Below are 22,195 nucleotides of genomic sequence, written 5' to 3' on the forward strand. Positions count from 1 at the left end.
GTCTTCAACTGCCTTGACGCATAGGCTATGACCTTGCCATGTTGCATTAATACACAACCCAATCTGATACCCGAAGCGTCAGTGCATACCGCAAATCCACCGCTTCCCGAGGGTAACGCCAACACAGGGGCTGTAGTCAGTTTTGTCTTGAGAGTCTAAAAACTCTCCTTACACTTTTCGTTCCAATCAAACTTCACACCTTTTCGTAAGAGCTTCGTCATTGGCATCGCGATTCGGGAGAAGTCTTGAATGAACCTTCTATAATATCCCACAAATCTGAGGAAGCTTTTGATCTCGCTAACATTATTTGGTGGAGCCCAATTTGTTACATCTTCCATCTTTGCTAGGTCCACCGAAACACCATCTTTGAAGATGACATGTCCAAGGAACATAACTTTATCGAGCCAGAACTCGCACTTTGAAAATTTGGCGTACAACTGGTGTTCTCGTAGAGTTTCCAGTACGATCCTTAGATGCTCTCAATGTTCATCTTCACTCTCCGAGTATATCAATATATCATCAATGAAGACAATGACGAAAGTGTCTAAGTATGGCCTAAAGACTCGGTTCATCAAGTCCATGAAGGCTGTCATGAGTCCAAAAGGCATCACGACGAATTCATAGTGGTCATACCTAGTGCGGAAGGCCGACTTTGGAATGTCCTCATCTTTGATTCTTAACTGATGATAACCGGATCTCAGGTGGCGAAAGAAAAGAAGGAAGACCAGTTGAAGAGAGAACACAGTAAGTCTTCAATGGTGGTAGACGGCGAACCAAATCTTAATCAAAGCTTCTACTTGAGCGGCTGCAACCTGCAAAACACAACACCACCACCAAGAAAAACACATCAAAACACCAGGAAAACAAAGCAAAGAAAAGAAAAGAAAAACACGGTGGGTGTTGGGAACGAAGGTGACACACGATGAAAGATAGTTTTAGAAAATAAGGGAGAAGAAGGAGAAGAGAAAGAAAAGTAGAAAGGAGAATAAGAGGAGACGTTTTGCAGCAAAAGGGACGTGTATCCCCTAGGGTTTTTCCTATTTAAACTATTACAAATTATTAAAAATTCTAAAAACAAGCCTAAAATAAAGTTAATTGCAAAACTAGCCTAGGTGCCACCTTTTGAGAGGGGGTTTCTGAATTTTTCTTATTTTGAACCTTGGATCACGTAGACAATGGATAATCTTAGCTTGAGAACTGATCCATGATCCAAATTTGATCTCTTGGGTCAGATCTAGATCTGAATTGCCTCGAAAATCGCTTCAAAAACCTTGAAAGTGCTCTATTTTCCTCATTTTAACTCTGATTCGAGTGAAATTTGAACTGTATCTCCTTCACACCTAAAACAACATAAACAAATGTGTTTAAGCTATAAAAATTCACATGAATGCATGATTTTATGATAATATGATATGCATTTCATGCATTATCATTCTTCAAAAAACAAAATTGATGGAGAGGAAGAGAGAAGAGGAGAGAGAGAAAACATGAATGGGGTTGGGCTTGACCCCCCCTCCCTCCCCCCTCTAAAATCATGAAATAGGGAAGGATAGAGATAGGTGATGATGTGCGGTTGAGAGGAAATGAGAGGAGATGGAGGGTAAAGTTTGAGTCAAGCCCCTCCTCCCCAAACCAATTTTCAAGGCTCTCTAACTTTTTCATGATTTCACAAAAATAGAAACAAGCTATAACAAGTTCAAAAAGAATTGTCTATTTGAGATTAACATAGAGATTCAGCTTGGTACTTGTTTTGAAAAGAGAGAGGGATCTTTTGGAGTAGAGAGAAGAGACTGAGAGGACCCCATCAAGTGGACATCACTCCTCTTCTCCTCCTTTATGCGGTTTCCAAGAAGCATCCCTTTGAAAATTGTTCCACCCAATTGGAATGGGGTGGTCCAAATCTAACCCTAGCCAACCCTAGTTTGGTAAGATGTGAATTATAATTGTAACGCCCAAGTTTTCCAAAACAATACTTGGTCAAAAATTCATGAATTTTTTTTCTTTGCAGTGAAATTTAGAAAAAGTTTTTAGGAGCGGAAATAGACGATAATGAATCATCGGCTTAAAAAAAATGTCGGGCAAATCACAGGTATATGGCCAAGCACTCATTGACCACCAAAGTATTTCATTTATTAAAATGAGTTGTTTATTACAAATATCACTGCTTGAAAAAACAATATTGTATGAAATTGGTTTTATAAATGAAAAGGTTCAACACTGTCTCGAGAAACCCTAGAACTCGATGTCGCCCTGCTTCGCATATCGTACTGCAGGTTGAGTACATGTATCCTCTATAAAATAAGGTCAGAGCCATCACTAATTTGGTAGGAAAGCATTCAAATTCAAAGTAGGTATAAACTGTAAAAATACAAAGAGCCTCTTAAGGCCGCAGTTCGGAACAACGTCGCTCAAGTCTCAACGACTTAGTGTATAACACGAATGCCTCTTTAGGGCCATGGTTGGAACATTATAACTCAAGTCTCCATGACTTGGCATATCGGTATCCCACAAATCCAAACAAGAGCCCCTCAAGCTTAGTTTAGTCGTGCAGATACAACTTGGGTCATTTTTCCTATCGGTCCAACAATGTACCGATATCAACACCTTTCACAAGGTTATGCATGAATCATCAAAACAATGCACATTCATTCATTCATCATTGAACTTATAACTAATGCATTGTTTTGATATTAACCATTCACCCCTTGGTACGCGGAAGAAGCATAAACTTCGGCATTAACACGATATTTTGGGGGTTTATTATGCTATATATTTTATATACCCCAGAGACCTGATGACCCTTTCTATGGTGGGACGGTAGTCAAAGCTCATACCGGGATAACCCCATCAGGCCGATTCAGATGCATCCTTCTACTGCAGTAGCGGGGTTCAATCCCTATATCTTAAGGATAACCCGACCTCCAAACCTCATAAGTGACGGAAGGTCCCTTGAACTCTTTGGTTCATACATAATTCATGTCACTCACGATTGTATCACTGTCTACCATGGTGAACATAAGTCCTGAAGGGGTTCCGCAACATAATCTTTCTTAATAGAACTTCAAATGTCACTTAGAAAAACCAGTGCATTCTGCACTAAGAGAAATATGTACCCCAACCTCATTCAGTATTCTGAAGCACAAGCCACCCATGTGGTCCAGGAACTACCGTTATGTTTTATTCATATGTATGTAAGACCCCACTCTCGTCATCTACGGTCTTTACGAGTTATTCACTCATTTCGGGTGGATAACTAACTCTGACACAAAGATCCTTACGAGTCTTATTGTATAACAGAGTTTTACATAGGCATGCATAGACAACGATCACTTTGGATCGATTGCTCGACGTATGTAGCCACAATGAGCACTGGCCAAGTCAAGGCGTAACGACTACTTTAGCGCATCGGTCCTTACGAGTATGATGCTCATTCAGGCAAGGTTTCGACAATAAGGGCATCATCGTGCCATTCAAACTAGCTCAAAAAAGTAGTTTGCCAGAAATTTCGACAACACTTCCTCTATTTGAAGGAGGAAATGTGACAATCCTTTTTATTTATAGAAAGCAATTTGTCAAAATTTTGACAGCACCTTCTCTATTTGACGGATAAAGCGCTGTGCTTTTTAAGCTCGATGAGCATCTTAAAGAAAATTTGGCAGCACCTCCTTTCTTTGATGGAGAAAGTGCTATGCTCTTTTAAGCTCGGTGAGTATTTTTTTAAAAAATTTGGCAGCATTTTCTCTCTAACGAAGAAAGCGCTACTTAATCGGAGATATATGTGCACTGTTGTGAGTACTTTGCATCTACCTTGGTTTATTGGTAACCCAAGCCTTAGTTAGGTAATGCGCAAGTAACTTAGATGTTTAAGTAAAAATGGTTTTTGCGTAAAGAATGAAACCTTTTCAATAGGGGTTTCTTTCGCCAAACAAAGTCTTGATTGAGACTGGGTATATGGAATCGTATTTGGCAATAGTAGTGAATCTTCATTTGTACGCTTACTTATGTGCAACTAGATATAGTAAAAGCAGGAGCATGTGCATGATATAGCATGACGACGTAAGTAAAAGCATATATAAGATTAGGCTGGTGAAACCGGACTAAATAACTTGTAGAAAGCAAATACGTAGATATTATAGAAAATAGAAGTCTTGACACTGTTCAGCGCGATGGCAATCTCAAATGCATAAGCAAATACATATATATTATAGAAAGCAAAAGCCTTGACACTGTTTGGCGCAACGACAATCTCAAATGCATAAGCAAATACGTATATATTACAGAAAGCAGAAGCCTTGGCACTGTTCGGCGTGACGACAATCTCAAATGTATAAGCAAATACATATATATCGAGAAAAGTAGAACTTGAGCACTATTTGGTGTGCAAACCTACCCAAGCTAGGCGACAGTGCTCCAACGAGGTAGTTGAGGCACTCCTAGGTCATGGTCGACATGTCCTTTACGTCTGGGATGGTCACAACAAAGAGTGTATCTTGTAAATCTCAACGAAGTGAGGACATGACAAGGTCTAGACAAAAAACTGGATTGGACCTAGTTTAGGTCCAATTGGGTTCGAACCTACCTCAAGTGGGTTGGGCTAAGCTAGGCTAGGTCAGATGGGTTGGACCTAGTCAAGGGAATGGTAGAGGAGGTCAAGCAGTCAAGGGTAAGGAGATTTGTCTCAACTGGGTTCGGTCTAGGTCAAGTGGGTTCAAGCTTACCTCAAGTAAGCTAAGTCTAGGTCAAGTGGGTTTGACCTAGGTTAAGACCAAGACAAGGGAGGAGAGAGAAAAGCTAGCCTAGTAGTTCAAGTGGTCTTGACCAACTGGGCTCAGTGTAGACTAGGCAGATCCAAGTTCACTGCAAGTGGGCGTGGTCTAGGCTAGAACTAAGAGAGAGGAGAGAGGGGAGAGTGGCTAGAGAGAGAAAAATGAGAGAGCGGGTTAGACGATTTTCTAAGAGGGAGTCACCTCTTATTTATAGGCAAGAATTTGGGTCTTGGACCCCATGGGGTCTGGATCCGATCCAAATACCTATTTAGTCTAAGATCCAAACTTAGTGGTGAAGTAATAAAAAGACTTTTATGTTCCAGTGGGGCTCACCTCATGATTCCATGAGATATTTATGTAGGGCCCACATGATATTTTTAGTGAGATATTTTCATGGGGTCTACTAGATATTTTTGTGGTCCCCGCATATTTTTAGGATTTTGCCGATATTTTTCATGAAAAAAAATATGAATAAACTATTTTCTTTGTATCGATTAAACTAGGCGAGTTGGCTCGCTGAATCTCCGAATTTTGTTCAGAGAGAGAGTTATGACTCTGAGTGTTTGAGCATATATCTCTAAAGATACATATGTCATAAGTATAATTGGTTCGTTGAAATCTATTTGTTTCGTGTTTTGGTTTCGTATGATAGTTTTACATGAAATACCTTTTAGTTTTATTCACAATTTTTACTGAAAATTGCAGGTCTTACAATAATAATAATAATAATTTTTTTTAAACTCTCAACACAAGTCAACTATGCATTGGATCCTCAATTGAACCCAATTGGGTCTAATCCAAATTCAATAAGTTTAAATAAATTTATTTATTCAATACTTAGCATTAATTTTCTACTACTACTACAACAACAACAATTACGCCTTCATCCCAAAACAATTGGGGTCGGCGATATGAACCAAAAAAGAAAATTATTCTGGGTCTTCCACATGAATCCTTCTCCTCCAATCATTTCTATCCAATGTCATGTCCTCGGTGAGGTTCAAAGCATTCATATCCTTTCCTATCACCTCCATCCATGTCTTCCTAGGCCTACCCCGACCTCTTTTAACTAATATATTTTCCCATTTCTCCATCCTTCCAACTAGAGCATCATTAGGCCTTCGCCGAATATGTCCAAACCACCGTAAACGATTCTCTCTCATCTTATTTTCAATGGGTGCAACGCCTACCTTCTTACGATTTAGTTTGCATAATTATTTATGATTTAACAGGATAATTAACCACCAATTTAATTTAATAATTTAACTTAGTTGTTAATTAATCAATCTCCTAATTTATTTGTCTTAACCATTGTACCAATAAGTAATTAAACCCAATTCAATCACACAATAAAATAAATTTTTTTTTTACATTGATTACAAAAATTCCCATTAAAATTGTTGAAAATTTTTGGGTCTTATATATATAAACATTGCAAGCTAAGGTTATCGGAAGTACCACTATGATCTGACATGGTGCAAATCATTCAACCGTAACAATTCTAACAATATCTAAAGCAAATGAGAATGATATAGAAATTCAACAGCAAACGTTTGTCATCACCAAATTTATATAAAATTTACAGAATCTTTACGAGTACCCAGGAGCTAAAATGCAAGCTACAGTATGTACGGAAACAAACCGGTGTTATGCAACAAGCTATTACATCCAATACTATCCATCTGTACATATTACAACATAGACACGACACAATATGACATAAGAAATGGCAGCATCTAAACTCACCTTCAACCAGCAGTAACCACAACCTCACTTAAGTTTGAGTTTGAGCTTGAGCAAAATCCTCTGCTAAAGATTTGCTAAACCAACCTCTCCTCCCCACAACACCCACCCAATCCAGCTCCCTGACCCTCAACAGACCAGACAGTACGAGCCCACACCCGAACCCGAGGGCAGCGCTCGATCCCGTCAACGACACCGCGGCACACACCAGCATCACAAAGGAGTCCTCCTTGGAGCTCATGTCTCTACATGTCATTGCTAATTGAATGCCAGAAAACAGCAGCAGGACTCCCAACACCCCAACTGGGAACTCCCCAAGAATGTCCTTGAATGAGATGCCCAGGACCAGGCCCAGCACCAACTTGACCGAGCCCAGGGCCAGCACGGCGAACCCACTCCGGGCGCCGAACCTGTACTGCCCAGCGAGCCCACCTGCACCATGACAGACCGGCATTGCCCCAAACCAGCACCCTACGAGATTCATGGCACCCACGCTAACTGAAACCTTCGTCGCCGACACGTTGGTGGCACTCTCTGGGAAGAGATCGGAGGAGAGCTTGCAAACTGCAATTACAGAATTGAGGATTGAGAGGGGGATCTGAGGGATGGCTGCCCTCAAGAACCCCACCTTCCAATCCTCCATGGTGATCTCCAAGAGGGAAATTCTGGAGGGACCAAACTTCAGATTGTTCACGATGCCAGGGTTCCTGACGAAGCACAGAATAATTCCAACTGAGAAGACGATCAGTGCGGCCGGAGTTGGCAACGAACGCCGGGTTTTCCGGCCCTCAATTCCTGATTCAGAAGTGTTGGTTCTGGTACTGCTGGTGCTTGCTCCGTCGCAACAGCCGGAGCCTGAGTCGGAGACGGAGCCGGAACCAGTGACCAGGATGATGAAACAGAGGGAGGATAAGGCGAGGAGGAGGCCGTCTAATCCAAATAGTGGCCGCGGAGATCCGGATTTTCCGGTGGAGAGGTTCTGATCGAATCGGATGTACTTCACGGCGGAAAAGGCGAAAGCGAGGCCCTGAGACAGCTGAACTCCGCGGACGACGGGCAGCGGGATGAGGCGGTAGAAGACGGCCATGAGTCCGGTGACGCCGAGGAAGAGGAGGATGGCCGCGGTGGAGATGCCTGCGGCGGCGATCTGGGAGATAGTGAGAGGGATCGGGCCCTCGGAGATGGCCACCGCGGCGATCGACTTCATGGGCTGGACGGGCATGGGGACGCCGAAGAGGTAGCCGGTGGCGATGTTGTAGAGGCCGGTGAAGATGAGGGTGGTGCCCAGGTCCAGATGGTTCACCAGGGTCAGGGACAACACTATGGGGATGAAGGTGCCGAGGTCGCCGACGGCGCCGCTGAGCTCCGACCAGAGTCGGGTTTTCAGGTGGAAGCTGTCGGAGCAGTGGGAGAGGCATCGGTGGGTCTGTTGAGGGAGAAGAGGTGCTCTTTGCTCCCTGCCGTCCATGGCTGCTTGCTGCAAGGTCCCTGTCTCTGTTGCTTCGCAGGAGGGTAGGTGCTGGGGAAGGCTGTTATTCGTTTCCCCACCACCCTCCTGTACCCACTTGGCAAATGGACGGTCTAGATATGGGATTGATTTACCAAAGTCAAAACCACTGAATGATTGGTTTAATCGTGAGAGAAAAAACAAGAAAAATATGTCAACTGTTTGTTGATAACTGGAGTATATGGGTGCTTTTTTATGTTGCGGTGTCTCCGACCTATCTTTCCGAACGAGGTATCTTAACGTGAAGCTCTATTGAGCGAAAAATGCATCCAGTTTAGGAACGTGCGACATGAGTTCGCTTGGTCGATGACGTGCGATTATAGCATGACATGCGATAAACATTAATATCGTCGTTAGTGTATCGCTATGCGGTACATACGTGAAGCGTTATTCGGTTAAGCAGTGCCAACGGATCAAAGAATGTTGTTTTTGGAGATTTGGTTAATGACTTGTCAACTTGCAAGATGTATTTCCATGCGTAACGGTTGGACGCACGAGGGTGTGTGTGGGTTAGGGTTAATTCTCTCAGGAATCACCTTAGGTGATTCCAATCGAGTATGGTGACTCAGGGCTAGGCGAGTGAATACCTAGACGCCGATGAATGAGTCTGGGTGATGCTCTTTGCTATGGTGTTCAATCATCAACTGGTCTTTAGACTGAGAGCCGCAAGGTCTTGTTTCTTCAGTGACAAGGTTTTGCTATATTGTGTGCATGGAACCGCAATACACTCCATAACACGCAAGGCTAAGGCAAAGTTTGTGCTTCTTTCGAAAGTGATAGCTGGTATGGGATGACTATGCACTAAGCGACATGGACTAAATGGAATGTGCATTTAGAAATGCGCTTGATCAGCTTCCGTTAGACAGCTGTGCACGGAGTGGTGCGCGCAGGGCCAATGAAAATGATTCAGCACATGAAAATGTGTTGGTACGCAGCCTTTGACTGTTAAGCTGACCAACTTTGGCAGCTTGGCACGTCACGGGTTTGTAAAGCATTCTATACCCGTGACAGAGCGTAGATAGGCTTGCAGTGGTAAGGAAGGATCATCGCGTTGCACTGGCTTATTGAAAACAATAAGCTCATGACAAATTTACATCAGAGCAAAAAGGTTCACAGAGACCTTGTTCTTGATTGTGTGTGATACTGAAGAAGACAACGATGGTTTATCTTAAGTACATAATTTTGCGCTGCTGAAGTGTGGTTGACCGAACAAAAAAGCAAGATATTGGCAGGATGGTATTAGATATTTTATCGATAAAAAGTAAAAGTGTAAGGTTGTTGTTCAGTTGGCTAAGAAAACGTAGATAAGACAAAGATTCTTACCAGTTGTGTGTTAGGCTCACAGGTAGAGCGTGACATTTTTCTTGTGCATGCAGAAAATGCACATTGGATTCAGCTGAATGGATTTGCACCTTTAGGTATGGGAGACTCGAATAAACTTCTACATACTCTCCCAATATTGTGGGTTAGGAGAGTGCTCACGTTGAGCAGAAGGCTCATTGTTTTGGTCCCTTGAGTTGACAGATCTTTAATGGATTGCGCGTGTAGAAAAAGTTGTTGTTCGTGACTCATTGGTTCCTGCGAGAACATTTTGCTGACTCTGAGAGAAAGTACAACGTGTTGACTTCAGAAGGAGAGTGGAGCATTGGGGCAAAGTGCCCTTATAAGGATGAGTGATCAGGAAGACACTTTCAAGGACCACATTGGGGTCATACGTAAGAAGGCATCCTCCACTTGAGAACTAGTTTTGACCAGTGAAAAATCGCAAGTTGATGCTTAAGGGAGTAAATATCCATGTGACATGCATTGGTGGTCGTCTTTCTCTATGAGGACCATGAAGGGCTTAGACTTGCCCTTATTGGGGTTAGAAGGCACCCCAACCATAAGCATCAAGATGACAAGTTTGCCATGCGGGAGAAGACGGTTCGTTTGTGTTTGAGACTGTACTGGGGTCTCACGAGCAGAGAATGCCCGATGTTGATGAAGTAGAAGATCGTTGTCTAAGTGATCGGAGATGCGTTAAAGGTATGAGACTTGGCGTGTTAAAGGTTGCGGTGATGGCGGATGTAAACCAGAACAAGTTGAGTAGGCTGAAGAAAAAGAGTAAACCAAAGATAAGTACAAAGGAAAACTGATATATCAGTGAAGACTGTGTTCTTACCTGCACCAACATTGTCGAGGACGACAATGGTTTTGGGTGGGCGAGAATGTCTCAAGCCGATCTTTCGGAATGGGGTATATGCAGTACGAAGCTCTACTGAGTGAAAAATGCATCACGTGTAGGAACATGCGGTATGCGCTTGCTTGATCAGTAATGTGTGGTGGTAGCATGGCATGCGATAGGCATCAGTATCGTCGTTAGTGCATCGTTGTATGGCGACACAGACGTGGAAAGTTGTTTGGTTAAACAGTGCTAGCGGATTAGAGGATATTGCCTTTAGAGATTTGGTTAATGACCTCTCGGCTTGCAAGATGTATCCCCACGCATAGCAGTTGGATACACGGGGGTGCATGTGGGTTAGGGCTAATTCTCTCAAGAATCACCTTAGGTGATTCCAAATGAGTATGGTGACTCAGAGCTAGGCGAGTGAATGCCTAGGTGCCGATGAATGAGTTTGGATGGTGCACTTCGCTATAGTGTTCAATCATCAACTGGTCTTCGGACTAGGGGGCGCAAGGTCTTGTTCCTTCATTGGTGAGGTTTTGCTATGTTGTGCGCATGGAGCCGCAATGCACTCCATGACACGCAAGGCTAAGACAAAGTTTGTGCCTCTTTCAGAAGTGATAGCTAGTATGGGACGACTATGCACTAAGCGGCATAGGCTACATGGAATGCGCATTTAAAAATGCACTTGATCAGCTTCCACTAGGTAGTTGTTCACGGGGTGGTGCACAGGTCCAATGAAAATGATTCAACACATGGAAAAATGTTGGTACGCGACCTTTGGCCGTTAAGCTGGCCAACTTGACGAGTCACGGGTTTGCAAAGCATTCTATACCCGTGACAGAGTGATAGATAGGCTTACAGTGGTAAGGAAGGATCGTCGTGCTGCACTGACTTATTGAAAAAAGTAAGCCCGCGACATATGGAGAGGTTTGAGTTAAAATGACTTGGCAGGGGAGGGAAGGATTAAAAAAGGGAGATGGGCAAATAGAGAAAGGTTAGCTTTTGGGGGAAAACATGTTAAACGCTTGTCCTATTGAGAGAAGAGGTACTTATGAATTGTTGGTCTTTGAACTAATTCCTTTTCTTCAATGTTGATCTGATGCTAATGGATTTTGAATTGGTGGCTCATCCATCACAGAATCAACAAAATCAACCAAAGCAAAAAACAATGTATAGTTCTATAGCAGTAATTGAATTGGTGACTACAATTCTATCCCATCCATAAAAGAATCGGCAAACAAGCAATAAAGCCATAATCTTACACAAGTATGAATTGAATTTTATGACACCAAAAACATGCCCAATTTTTTTTCAGTGAACAGTCGGATGTAGTTGAAGCCCTTGGAAATTAGCATTGATAGTTATTTGATGTTGCGGGATATTTTGATGTTCAGGACAATGACATTTACAGCCATATTTGTCAGGAAGCTTTCTGACCTTGTTGCTAATGAAAATTATTTGGAAACACTTTGGAACAGAGGTATGCTAGAATCAGGCACTCTCAGACAGTGCCCATGCAAATAAAGTTTTACACCTAGTTCCTTTTTTACCATATATTTAAATGAATGACTTCTAAAGGATAACTAGCTATTGTACATTCAATGAGAAATTGTTTTTGGATCTAGATGCAGTTCACGAATGTGTTTTTTGAAGCCTACTTTTCAAAACACGAGAAGGTCAAGAAAATGCAAGAATTTCTAGAGCTCGAGAAGGGAGCTACGTCCTTGCCAAACTATATCTCCAAGTTCTGAGAACTTGAGCACTTCTGCCCTCACATGTACGTCACTTATGAAGAGAGAGCGATGAAGTTTATATGAGGTTTGAAGTCTACACTTTGAGCCAAGCTACTTATTAGGAGATCTGAGACCCTCACCAAAGTCATTGAGGTGGCTAATGTGCTTGAGGAGGATTGGACAGCCAATTCGAAGGTTCAAAGCAAGATAATGGGGTAACAGTTTGGGGGAGGGTAGTATCATCAGAAAAAAAAAGTTTCATGACAAGCCAAGATTCACATCACCTGCAAAGAAGCCTTTTATGAAAGTTGAAGGTAAGCAGCAGCAACCTGCTAGTGATGAAAGGTACAATAGGTGCTCTCATATTTATATAGACAAGCCGTGTCTTGTAGCTTCAGCCACCTTCCATTACTGTGGCAAGAGTGAGCATTTCATTCAGAACTGTTTTAAGAAGCAAAACGATGAAAGAAGAGCAGTTGAGCAGGTAGCGAAAGGCAAGTAGTCTCAATATCAAGGAGAGCAAAAGAAGGCAGTTGGTTGTGTTTACGCAGCTTCTGGGAGTGCCTAGCAGGACAATGATTTGATCCAAGGTAGTATTCTAGTTGTAGGTCGAGCCACCCTAATATTGTTTGATAGTGGAGCTACACATTCCATTATTTTTTAGCATTTTGCTAGTCAATTACAGTTGCATGTAGAATCTTTTAAGCATGTGCTAGATGTTAGCAATCCTGTAGGCGATAATAGTATTTGTGCTTATTATTTGCTAAATTTGTCTATTGAATTGGGTGAGCAAAATTTGCCTGCCAATCTTATTGTGCTTAAGATAACTATATTTGATGTCATCCTCGGCATGGATTGGCTCCACGAGTACTATGACATTAATGGTTATCGTGAGGGCACAATGGTTCTATCATGACCCGATTCTCTCAAGATTGCTTATCGCGTGTTTAGACATTTTCTAGGATGTCATGTTGTTTCATCTCTAAAGGCTCAAAAGTATGTGAGCAGAGGAGATAAGGCTTTTCTTGTGAGCTTGACTTCTATAGAGCCTAAGGTCTCATCTTTGGAGGAGTTAGAGGTAATGTATGACTACCTAGATGTTTTTTCAGACGAATTACCATGACTCCCTCCACTTTGTGTCGTTGAGTTTGGCATTGAACTTTTGTTGAGAACTGCTCCAGTCTCTAAAGCTCTGTATCGTATGGCACCAGCTGAGTTGGAGGAGCTGAAGAAGAAACTCCAAGAGCTTTTAGAGTGTGGATTTATTCGATTGAGCATATCACCATGGAGAGCGCCCATTCTTTTCGTAAAGAAGAAAGATGAATCTATGAGGTTATGAATCGATTATCGAATACTTAACCAGGTCACCATTAAGAATAAGTATCCACTACCTCGGATCGAAGACCTCTTCGATCAGTTGCAGAGGGATAAGGTAAAGTTTCACTTTAGACCTTCGTGTGTATTTTTTTGCGAGTGATGCTTGCTTGTATGACTTTGTTGTGATATATGTTTTGTTTGTGATCTTTTAAGGTCTTCTCGAAGATTGATTTGAGATCTGGGTATCAACAACTATGAATTAAGGCAGATGATATATCCAAGACTGTGTTTTGCACTCGTTATGGGCAGTATAAGTTCGTAGTGATGCCATTTAGACTCATAAATGCCCCAGTTGCATTTATGGATATGATGAATCACATCTCTCAGCTATTTTTGGACTCTTTTGTTATTATTTTTATCGACGATATCTTGATCTATTCATAGAATGAGAGTCAACACCAAGAGCATCTGTGTGTTGTTTTGAAGATTCTTAAGGATCACCAACTCTCTGCTAAGTTCTCCAATTGCGAGTTTGGGCTCAAGAAAGTTTCTTTTCTTGGCCATATGATTTCAACGGATGGCATGGCCATGGATTTCGCTAAAGTTGAGGCAATGTTAAATTGACAACAACTGCAGAACATCCATGATATTAGGAGTTTTTTCAGTCTGGGCATTTATTATCGATGATTTATTCAAGACTTCTCTCATATTGCTTTGCCTATGACAAAGCTTTTTGAGAAAATGAGTCACGTTTGAGTGGTCAGATAAGTGCGAAGATAGCTTCCAAATGCTTAAGCAGAAGCTCACATCAACTCCACTATTATCTTTGTCATCAGACAGTGGTGATTTTGTGCTCTATTCGGATTCTTCAAGCACAAGTTTGTATTGTGTTCTAATGCATAATGGTATGGTTATAACTTACACATCACGATAGTTGAAGGTTCACGAGCGTAACTACTCGACACACAATCTCGAGTTGGTCGTTGTAGTCTTCACGTTGAAGATACGGTGGCATTATTTGTATGATGAGTAGTTTGAAGTGTTCACAGATCACATGTAATAACTACAATTTTCATGAATATTCTCATAAATAATAAATGGATACTGATAATATTCATTTTTTTTTTGCAAAAGATCAAGTTGAAAACTATAAAAAAACCCTAAAAAATGCAAAAATAACCCTAAGGTGCTACCAATCGCTTTTTATACCACAAAAAACCATAAACACATCGCATTCTATATGTACAATATATATATGAATTTATGAAGTTACAATTATAAGAAAATTTGCAAAACTTATTTTTACGTACTTCATGAAAATCGTAAAAAATATGTGCAAACATATATTTAAGTGACGATTAAAGAAAGGAGAAAAGATGTTTGCATAATTTTTCGTGACTTTAGTATAAATATATGATTTACTAAAGTATTTGTGATTTTACAATTAACAAAGAAAACCACATAAATAACATTTCTTAAAAACCACAAAAAAAAAACAAACAAACCTCCTTTTAAATGTGAGTTTGTGATACCCAACGAACGAAGCGATATATCATACAAACTTCATGAGTTTTGCACATGCGAAGAATAAAAAGGTCCTAACGAAGTTGACTATTTACTATTTTGGTCATCAGGCAAATTTTGGTAAAATATGAGACTTTTATGAAAATGAATCAATTTTACCATACAGTACTCATTTTCCAAAAATAGAATGGCTTCATTTGAAAATTTTCGCACAGACATGTAAACTGTCATGGGCTTAGAAGTGAAGGCCGCTGCGACGTAGCTTCGGGCAATCACAAACACAGAAGGCAGGCCTTTTAACGCACAACACACGTGCACGAGCGAAAGCAAGAGTACGCATACGCACAAACACAAAGAGAGTAAAAAGAAAAGGATGCAAAAAGCTTCTTTATAGATACTTGAAAGCAAAGTACATCAAGAGATGAAGAGAGGGCCCGAATACACGAGGTTCTTAAGTCGTAAGGCCTTGTGGGGAACTCAAGAGTGCCAAAGAGGTATATACATCAAAGCAAAATGGTGAAAAGCATGGCGGTCCAGAACACGCTCCCCCACCTAAGTTGGCATTGTCCTCGATGCCAATTGTTCATGGTAGTCTTCTACAAGCTGTCGATGCTGAAACATGTTGTTGGACTTCTCCCAGGTGGCTTCACATTCTGGCAATCCCTTCCACTACACTAAGTACTTTTTGACTTCCCCTAGATAGTTGTTGGAATGGTTGAGGATGACTTCTGGTTTTCTGCCTGGTACACTTATCGTTGATGGTGCTCGTTGTGGAATCAGAGCACGTTGGTGCATGCTCCGTTGAGGGTATCCTTCATCTTCATGAAACGATTTCAGGTTACATATGTGGAATACCAGATGCAGTTGAAAGTTTGCTGGTAGGTCCAGCTGGTATGCAAAGTTTCTCACATGTTTGATAATGGTGAAGAGACCATCATACTTGCGGGTAAGGCCTCTGTGGTGGCCCTGAAAGATAGCTGTGCGGTCGAGAAAAAGCTTGGCCAACACCTTGTCTCCAACACGAAATTCTGCTGGACAATGCTTCTCATCTGTCCATTTCTTCATGCGCTTGGTCGCCTTGTTTAGATATGTCTTCGCCAACTCTGTCTGATCTTGTCAGTTCCTGACGAACTAGTATGCATAAGGTGCTTTGCCATGTCCTTGCGCAGCAAGGGAGTGTGGAGTCTGTGGCTGTTGTTCGATTGCGACTTCAAATGAACTGTGGCCGGATGACTCGCTCTTTTGAAGGTTGTAACAGAATTGAGCCGCATCAAGTAAATCAACTCAATCCCTTTGATTGGCACTGACAAAATGCCCCAGGTATTCCTCCACCATACCATTTATTCTCTCTGTTTGTCCATCGGTTTGGGGGTGAAAACTTGTGCTGAAATGCAAGTTTGTCCTCATTAAGCGAAACACTTATCGCCAAAACTTGCCAGTGAAGCGTGCATCACGATCGCTGACGATACTCTCCAGAATTCCCCAATGCTTGATTACGTTCCGCATGAACAACTTTGCAATATCTGCAGCCGAGTAGGTGGCAGAGGCAAGCATGAAGGCAACATACTTCGAGAACCTATCTACAACCACATAAATCGAACTGCAGCCTTGTGCTTTCGACAAGCTCATAATGAAATCCATGGTTATGCACTCCCACAGACGACTTGGCATAGGTAGAGGCTCCAGTAGTCCACCGGGTCTCTGATTGATGGGCTTGTTTTGTTGGCAAATCAAGCAAGTTCACACATAAGCATCTACATCATCGCGTATTTGCGACTAGTAGAACACACGTTCTAACAATGTCAAGGTCCTCTATTGCCCTGGGTGACCCATCCAGGTAGTATTGTGGCACCCGTGCATCAAGCGCCTCCTCAAGATATCTTATCGCGAAATGTATAGACGATCGCCCGCAACGCGGAGCAAATCATCATCTAGCTAGAATCTTTGTGTCTTCCCTTCATTCACTAATGCGATCAATTGTTGAGTCATCGGGTCACTTTTTAAAACTTCTCGCACTTGTTCAAGAATATCGCTCGTCGGTTGGCTCACATTGTCGTCCCAAGCGAGCAAAGTTGCGAGTTCCACCTTTCGACTCAAGGCGTCGGCCACAACATTATTTCTGCCTGGCTTATACTCGAGGACCATATCAAATTCTGTCAAGAAATCCTACCAACGCGCTTGCCTTGGACTCAACTTATTCTGAGTCTGGAAGTAGCTTGTCGCAACGTTGTGAGTGCGCACAATGAATTGCAACCCCAAAAAGTAGTGTCTTCATGTGCGAAGACAGTGCACGACCGCCAACATCTCATGCTCATGCACAGTGTATCGACACTCAGCATCGTTCAACTTCCTGCTTTCAAATGCTATGGGATATCCTTTTTGGAGCAACACCCCTCCAATAGCAAAGTCAGACGCGTCGGTCTGCACTTCAAATGGTTGTTGACAGTCGGGAAACTTCAACATTAGTTCCTCTGTGAGGGCCTACTTCAACCCATCAAAAGTCTTCTAGCAAGCATCAGACCATAACCATGGTCTGTCTTTCTTCAACAGATCTGTGAGCGCAGTAGCAATCTCAGAGTATCCCTTAATGAAGCATCGATAATAATTTGCAAGCCCCAAAAAAGAGTGCAACTCAGGAACCTTAGAGGGTGACTCTCATGCTTGAATAGCCTCAATCTTCTTATGGTCCATTTTGAGAGTGCCTCCTCTCACAATATGCTTAAGGAAATGAACTTTCTTCTGGCCGAATAGGCACTTTTCCCGCTTGACATACAACTCGTGGTCCTTCAGAGTTTGAAACACAATTTAAAGGTGTTGAACATGTTGTCGAGTCGTTGTACACCACTATGTCATCCAAGTATACAACAAAAAATTTGTCAATGTGCGGGTAGAATATCTTATTCATTAAGGTCGAAAAGGTAGCGGGCGCGTTCGTCAAGCCAAAGGACATGACAAGGAATTTGAACGCCCCATATCGCGTTACACAAGCAGTTTTTGGCTCATCTCCTTCTGACTTGCCAGTAGCCAGATCTCAAATCCAACTTACAGAAGACCTTCGCATTTCCAAGTTGATCAAACAAATCCACGATCAAAGAAAGCAGATACTTGTTTTTCACCGTCATTTTGTTCAGTTCCCTATAGTCGACGCACAACTGTTTTGACCCATCGTGCTTCGCTTGAAACAACACAGGCGCTCTAAAGGAAGCTTTGGATGGTTGGATGATTCCCGCTTCGAGCATATCATCCAGTTGTTTGCGTAATTCCTGTAACTCAGGAATTGCCACACGATAAGGAGTCATGGCGTGTGGCCGTGCACCTGGTACCGGTTCAATCTGATGGTCTACCTCACACCTCGGAGGTAGCCTCTTCGGCATCTCAGCAGGCATAACATCGTCAAACTCCTTCAATACTGGCGCTAAGGCCTCTGGAACCCCGCGGCTTCTTCTGCCTCGTCCGTAGCACAGATTGTGACAAGAAAAGTTTTATCACCACTTTTCATGCCTCTCTTCAACTGGAGCGCGGACACCAAACGCTTACAAGGTTTCTTTGATATCGTAGTAACCATGCAAGGCTGATCCTCACTCTCAAAGCTGACAACATTGAGGTGGGGCATCAACACTGCCTTGTTGCTTCTCAAGAATTTCATTCCGAAGATGACCTTGAAATCATCCATAAATGCGACTGATAACGCGATCCTCCCCGACCAATTGTGGATTCTCACTGGTGCATCATGGACAACATCGTAGACGGCCTTGGCCTCTGAATTAATTGCCTTCATGCAACTCACTTTCTATTCCCACTGTAATCCCAACCGTTCTGCTTCTTTATGCGAAATAAAATTATGTGTGGCCCCTGTGTCTATCAATGCCTTGCTGAGTCTTCCGTTGAGCAGAAGCTCCAAATACACCAGTTCTTTACATATGCTTAGTTCTGCAGCAGCTGTCGCCTTCACTGCATTCATCATTTGCATTGCGCCAATTATTGGCGTCTCTACAAGTTGATCCTCTTCCTCACCCTGGATGGCATTCGCAGGTCGAGGTGCGCGGTTATTTTCATTCCCTTGACCGTAATTTTTGTTGGGACATGTATCCTGCCAATGATCCCCGTGGCGGATACGACAGTTACGATGACAGTAATTGCCCCCCTAAAAGTTATTCTAATTTTGATTATTGTTTTGGTCATCCTATCGGCCATGATTTTGTTGGTTTCCCCGACCAGCATTTTGTCCCTAGTCATTCCTTCGATTGTCCCTTCGATTGTTGTGATTGTTTTCCTGTTGTCTGCCTTGAAATGCAGGGTCATTCCTGTCAAGCTCAACAAGTTTCTCTGCAACCACAAGCGCCTCAACTAGCGTTACAGGGTCATGCCGAATGAGTTCTTGGTTTGCCCATCCTTGCAACCCGTTGCCAAAATAGAACAACCGATCCTGATCATCCATTCTCTCAACTTCCAGCATTATCGAAGAGAATGCTTTGACATAGTCATGCATTGACCCTATCTGTTTCAATGCTAGCAACCTTTTGCGGGTTATTTTCTCTTGATTTTTAGGTAAAAAGTAGTCTCGCAATTCCTTTTGGAGGTCCCCCCACGAGACTATAGCAACCAAACCCCGTCAAACATCACCCAAGCGACGTCTACATAAAAAAGTCGCTTCATCCGCAAAGTACATTGTTGTAATCCACAACCTATCTGCGTCGTCCTCTATTATCGCAACTTCTAAAAACTGGTCCATCTCATAGATAAAATTTTCAAAATCCTTTGAGTCTCGTGTGCCTTTATACTTTGCGGGCTCAGGTAGCCTGTAACGTGGTCTATCCACGTATGTCACAATGCCGCCAGCTGAGGCAGTCCTCAGCTGTCGTTCCAACTGTTTATTCTTTCGTCGAACAACATCCATTTCAACAACCATGATGTTGAACCGACCCAACAAATCATCAAATCTGGTGACAAAGTCCTCCATCGAGTAGTTAAGTTTAGTGGCAAGACTTTCTACCAAGTCTTCTACTCCCTCTACTGTTGTTTTGATCTCAACGTTGAGATCCTTAAAAGTCATACAAGTCCTATTAACCAACTTCTCCATGTTGGTCATTGTCTCAGTCAGCTTCGCAACATCGTGCGAGATGGCTGACACTCGATCATCAACCATGAAATCTTCTTCAGCAAGAACCATACTGCCTGAAGGAGTCATGGTATTCTTCTTTGGTGTCATTGTCACTCCCAATGTCGACAAGGTTCTGGTATCAACTTGTTACGGACTTAGAAGTGAAGGCTCCCACGACATAGCTTCGGGCAATCACAAACAGTGAAAGCAAGCCTTTTAACGTACAAGCAACACACATCACACGTACACGAGCAAAAGCTAGAGTACGCGTATGCACAAACACAAAGAGAGCAAAAAGACAAGGATGCAAAAAACTTTTTTGTAGATACTTGAAAGCAAAGTACATCAAGAGAGGAAGAGAGGGTCAAATACACGGAGTTCTTTAAGCCGTAAGGCCTTGTGGGGCACTCAAGAGTGTCAAAGAAGTATATACATCAAAGCAAAAAGGTGAAAAGCATGGCGGTCCAAAACATAAACAATCTTCTACCGTAAAAATTGTCATAGGCCCCAAGGGGGGCTGGCGTAGTGGGGATGGGTCTTGGCTATCATTCAGGTGGTCAAGGTTCAATTCCTGTGCCGACACCCAGCATGGGCCCTAGAGGCTAGGGTCCTAGCCACCAAGTTTTCCCCTTAGGGGTCAATCTATAATCTACCATATACCAGCCTGCCACATGTTGCGTTTGCCTCTTTTCACATGCCAAATTTCATCATGGGAAAAATGTTCCCATGGGTTGTAAACCCCGCATTTTCCAATGGTGAAATTTTGCTGATAACCAACCAAAAAGGGACAGTAAGAATTTAAGGAAAAACTTGCAAGCGTAGACACAAGTCAAGACAATTTTATAGGAAAACAAGTACATGAGAATGATTTAGGGCCGAGAAAGCAGTACATGATTTAGACGAATGTCACAGTAGTGATAAACAAAAACCAAGCTTGTCAACATGAATGTAAAAAGCACATACTAACCATAATAAATAAATTAATGTGCAGACCCAGTAAATACCATAAATCCAAATAGTGAAAAATTTGTCTCAACCAAAAGCCCCAATAAACAGCCATTATGAAGGGCTCAATCATGCTTGGGCGATTATCCATCTGTTTCATGGGAAACATGCCTAAGAAACGCAGAGAACCCACATACACATTCCAGATAAAAAATGGTATACTATGCAATGTCTGTAGGTACAGATGCATGTGCATGTTCGTGTATTGGAAAGAAAATTAAGAAAACCATATGCCTACAAGGATGAGCTCAACGCTGTGAGCCACATTGGACAACAGAAATTACAAATAGCCGTGGTGCATAACCGTATACAATTCATGCCACTCCCAACTAACAAAGAAATACATAAGACCATAATCTAAACATATCAAAATCGAATTCTGTACAAAATGGATGAAAGAGCACATGAAGAATAAGTTGTATGCAAGCCCCACTGTCCGCTTGCTACACCAACCGCTTAATTGAGCCAGCGAGTAACACCATCTTCTTCACCAACAGCGGCAAGAATCTCAATACGTACATCCAACACGGCCTGTTTCCATAACCAAATCAAAATTACAACCCAAGTACAAAAGCCAGTCACTTTCAAGATTTTGACACGGACATTAAATGCTCAGGATTGCTAGGATAAAAGGTAGGGGTACAATGCATATATGAAAGCCAATCACTTTCAAGATTTTGAAGAATACAATGCATATGCCCATCACTTTTAAGATATATAGACAAGGCACTACAGCCTATGTCACAAAGACACGTGGACACAAGAATGCATGGCACCAGTTTGACTCGCAAGTTCAAAAAAAAAATGGAAAATAAGACACGCTGACACATTTTTTAAAATTTTTAATCAATAAAAAACTAATTTGTTGATATTTTAATGTGAAAAATACATTTTAATTAAAAAAATACCTAAAACATTAAAAATATTAAAATAATATCAAAATAATATCAAAATATTATTTTTACATGTTGGTGTCTGGGTCCGCTCGTGTCACCAGGGACAGGCTACCAAAATGGTGTCCCTGTGACATAGACTACATCAATCATCATCAAGATAACCTACTGAATGTTCAGCAAGCATGAGCTGAAATCACCACTTAGTCCAACATAAAAAGATGGTTTCAGTTATCAGAAGGTATATTTCATGTCAATCATAATGCTTATGACATGGGCCAGGTTATGTGGGAATCAGGTTGCCAAATGGATTCCATTAACCTACTGAATGTTCAGTAAGCATGAGCTGAAATCACCACTTAGTCCAACATAAAAAGATGGTTTCAGTTATCAGAAGGTATATTTCATGTCAATCATAATGCTTATGACATGGGCCAGG

General features: G+C 42.0%; 2 protein-coding genes across 2 annotated transcripts in view; both read right to left on the reverse strand.

Annotated features, from left to right (window-relative positions):
- Nucleotides 1-6,396: 6,396 nt before the first annotated feature.
- Nucleotides 6,397-8,103, reverse strand: MOT2 (sulfate transmembrane transporter). Its single transcript, XM_090010680.1, has one exon. The coding sequence runs from the start codon at nucleotides 7,975-7,977 to the stop codon at nucleotides 6,541-6,543; it is 1,437 nt and encodes a 478-aa protein (XP_089866806.1). The 5' UTR covers nucleotides 7,978-8,103; the 3' UTR covers nucleotides 6,397-6,540.
- Nucleotides 8,104-21,003: 12,900 nt separating this feature from the next.
- Nucleotides 21,004-22,195, reverse strand: part of LOC149835818 (C-terminal binding protein AN-like) — an 84,068-nt gene continuing 82,876 nt past the window's right edge. The window contains exon 11 of the mRNA XM_090009658.1: nucleotides 21,004-21,394. Coding sequence (XP_089865784.1) covers nucleotides 21,320-21,394 — 75 coding nt within the window. The 3' untranslated portion in view covers nucleotides 21,004-21,319. The remainder of the gene's footprint in view (nucleotides 21,395-22,195) is intronic.

Source organism: Nuphar pumila, chromosome 6 (genome assembly GCF_984573655.1).
Source record: "Nuphar pumila chromosome 6, dmNupPumi1.hap1.1, whole genome shotgun sequence".
Classification (NCBI taxonomy): domain Eukaryota; kingdom Viridiplantae; phylum Streptophyta; class Magnoliopsida; order Nymphaeales; family Nymphaeaceae; genus Nuphar; species Nuphar pumila.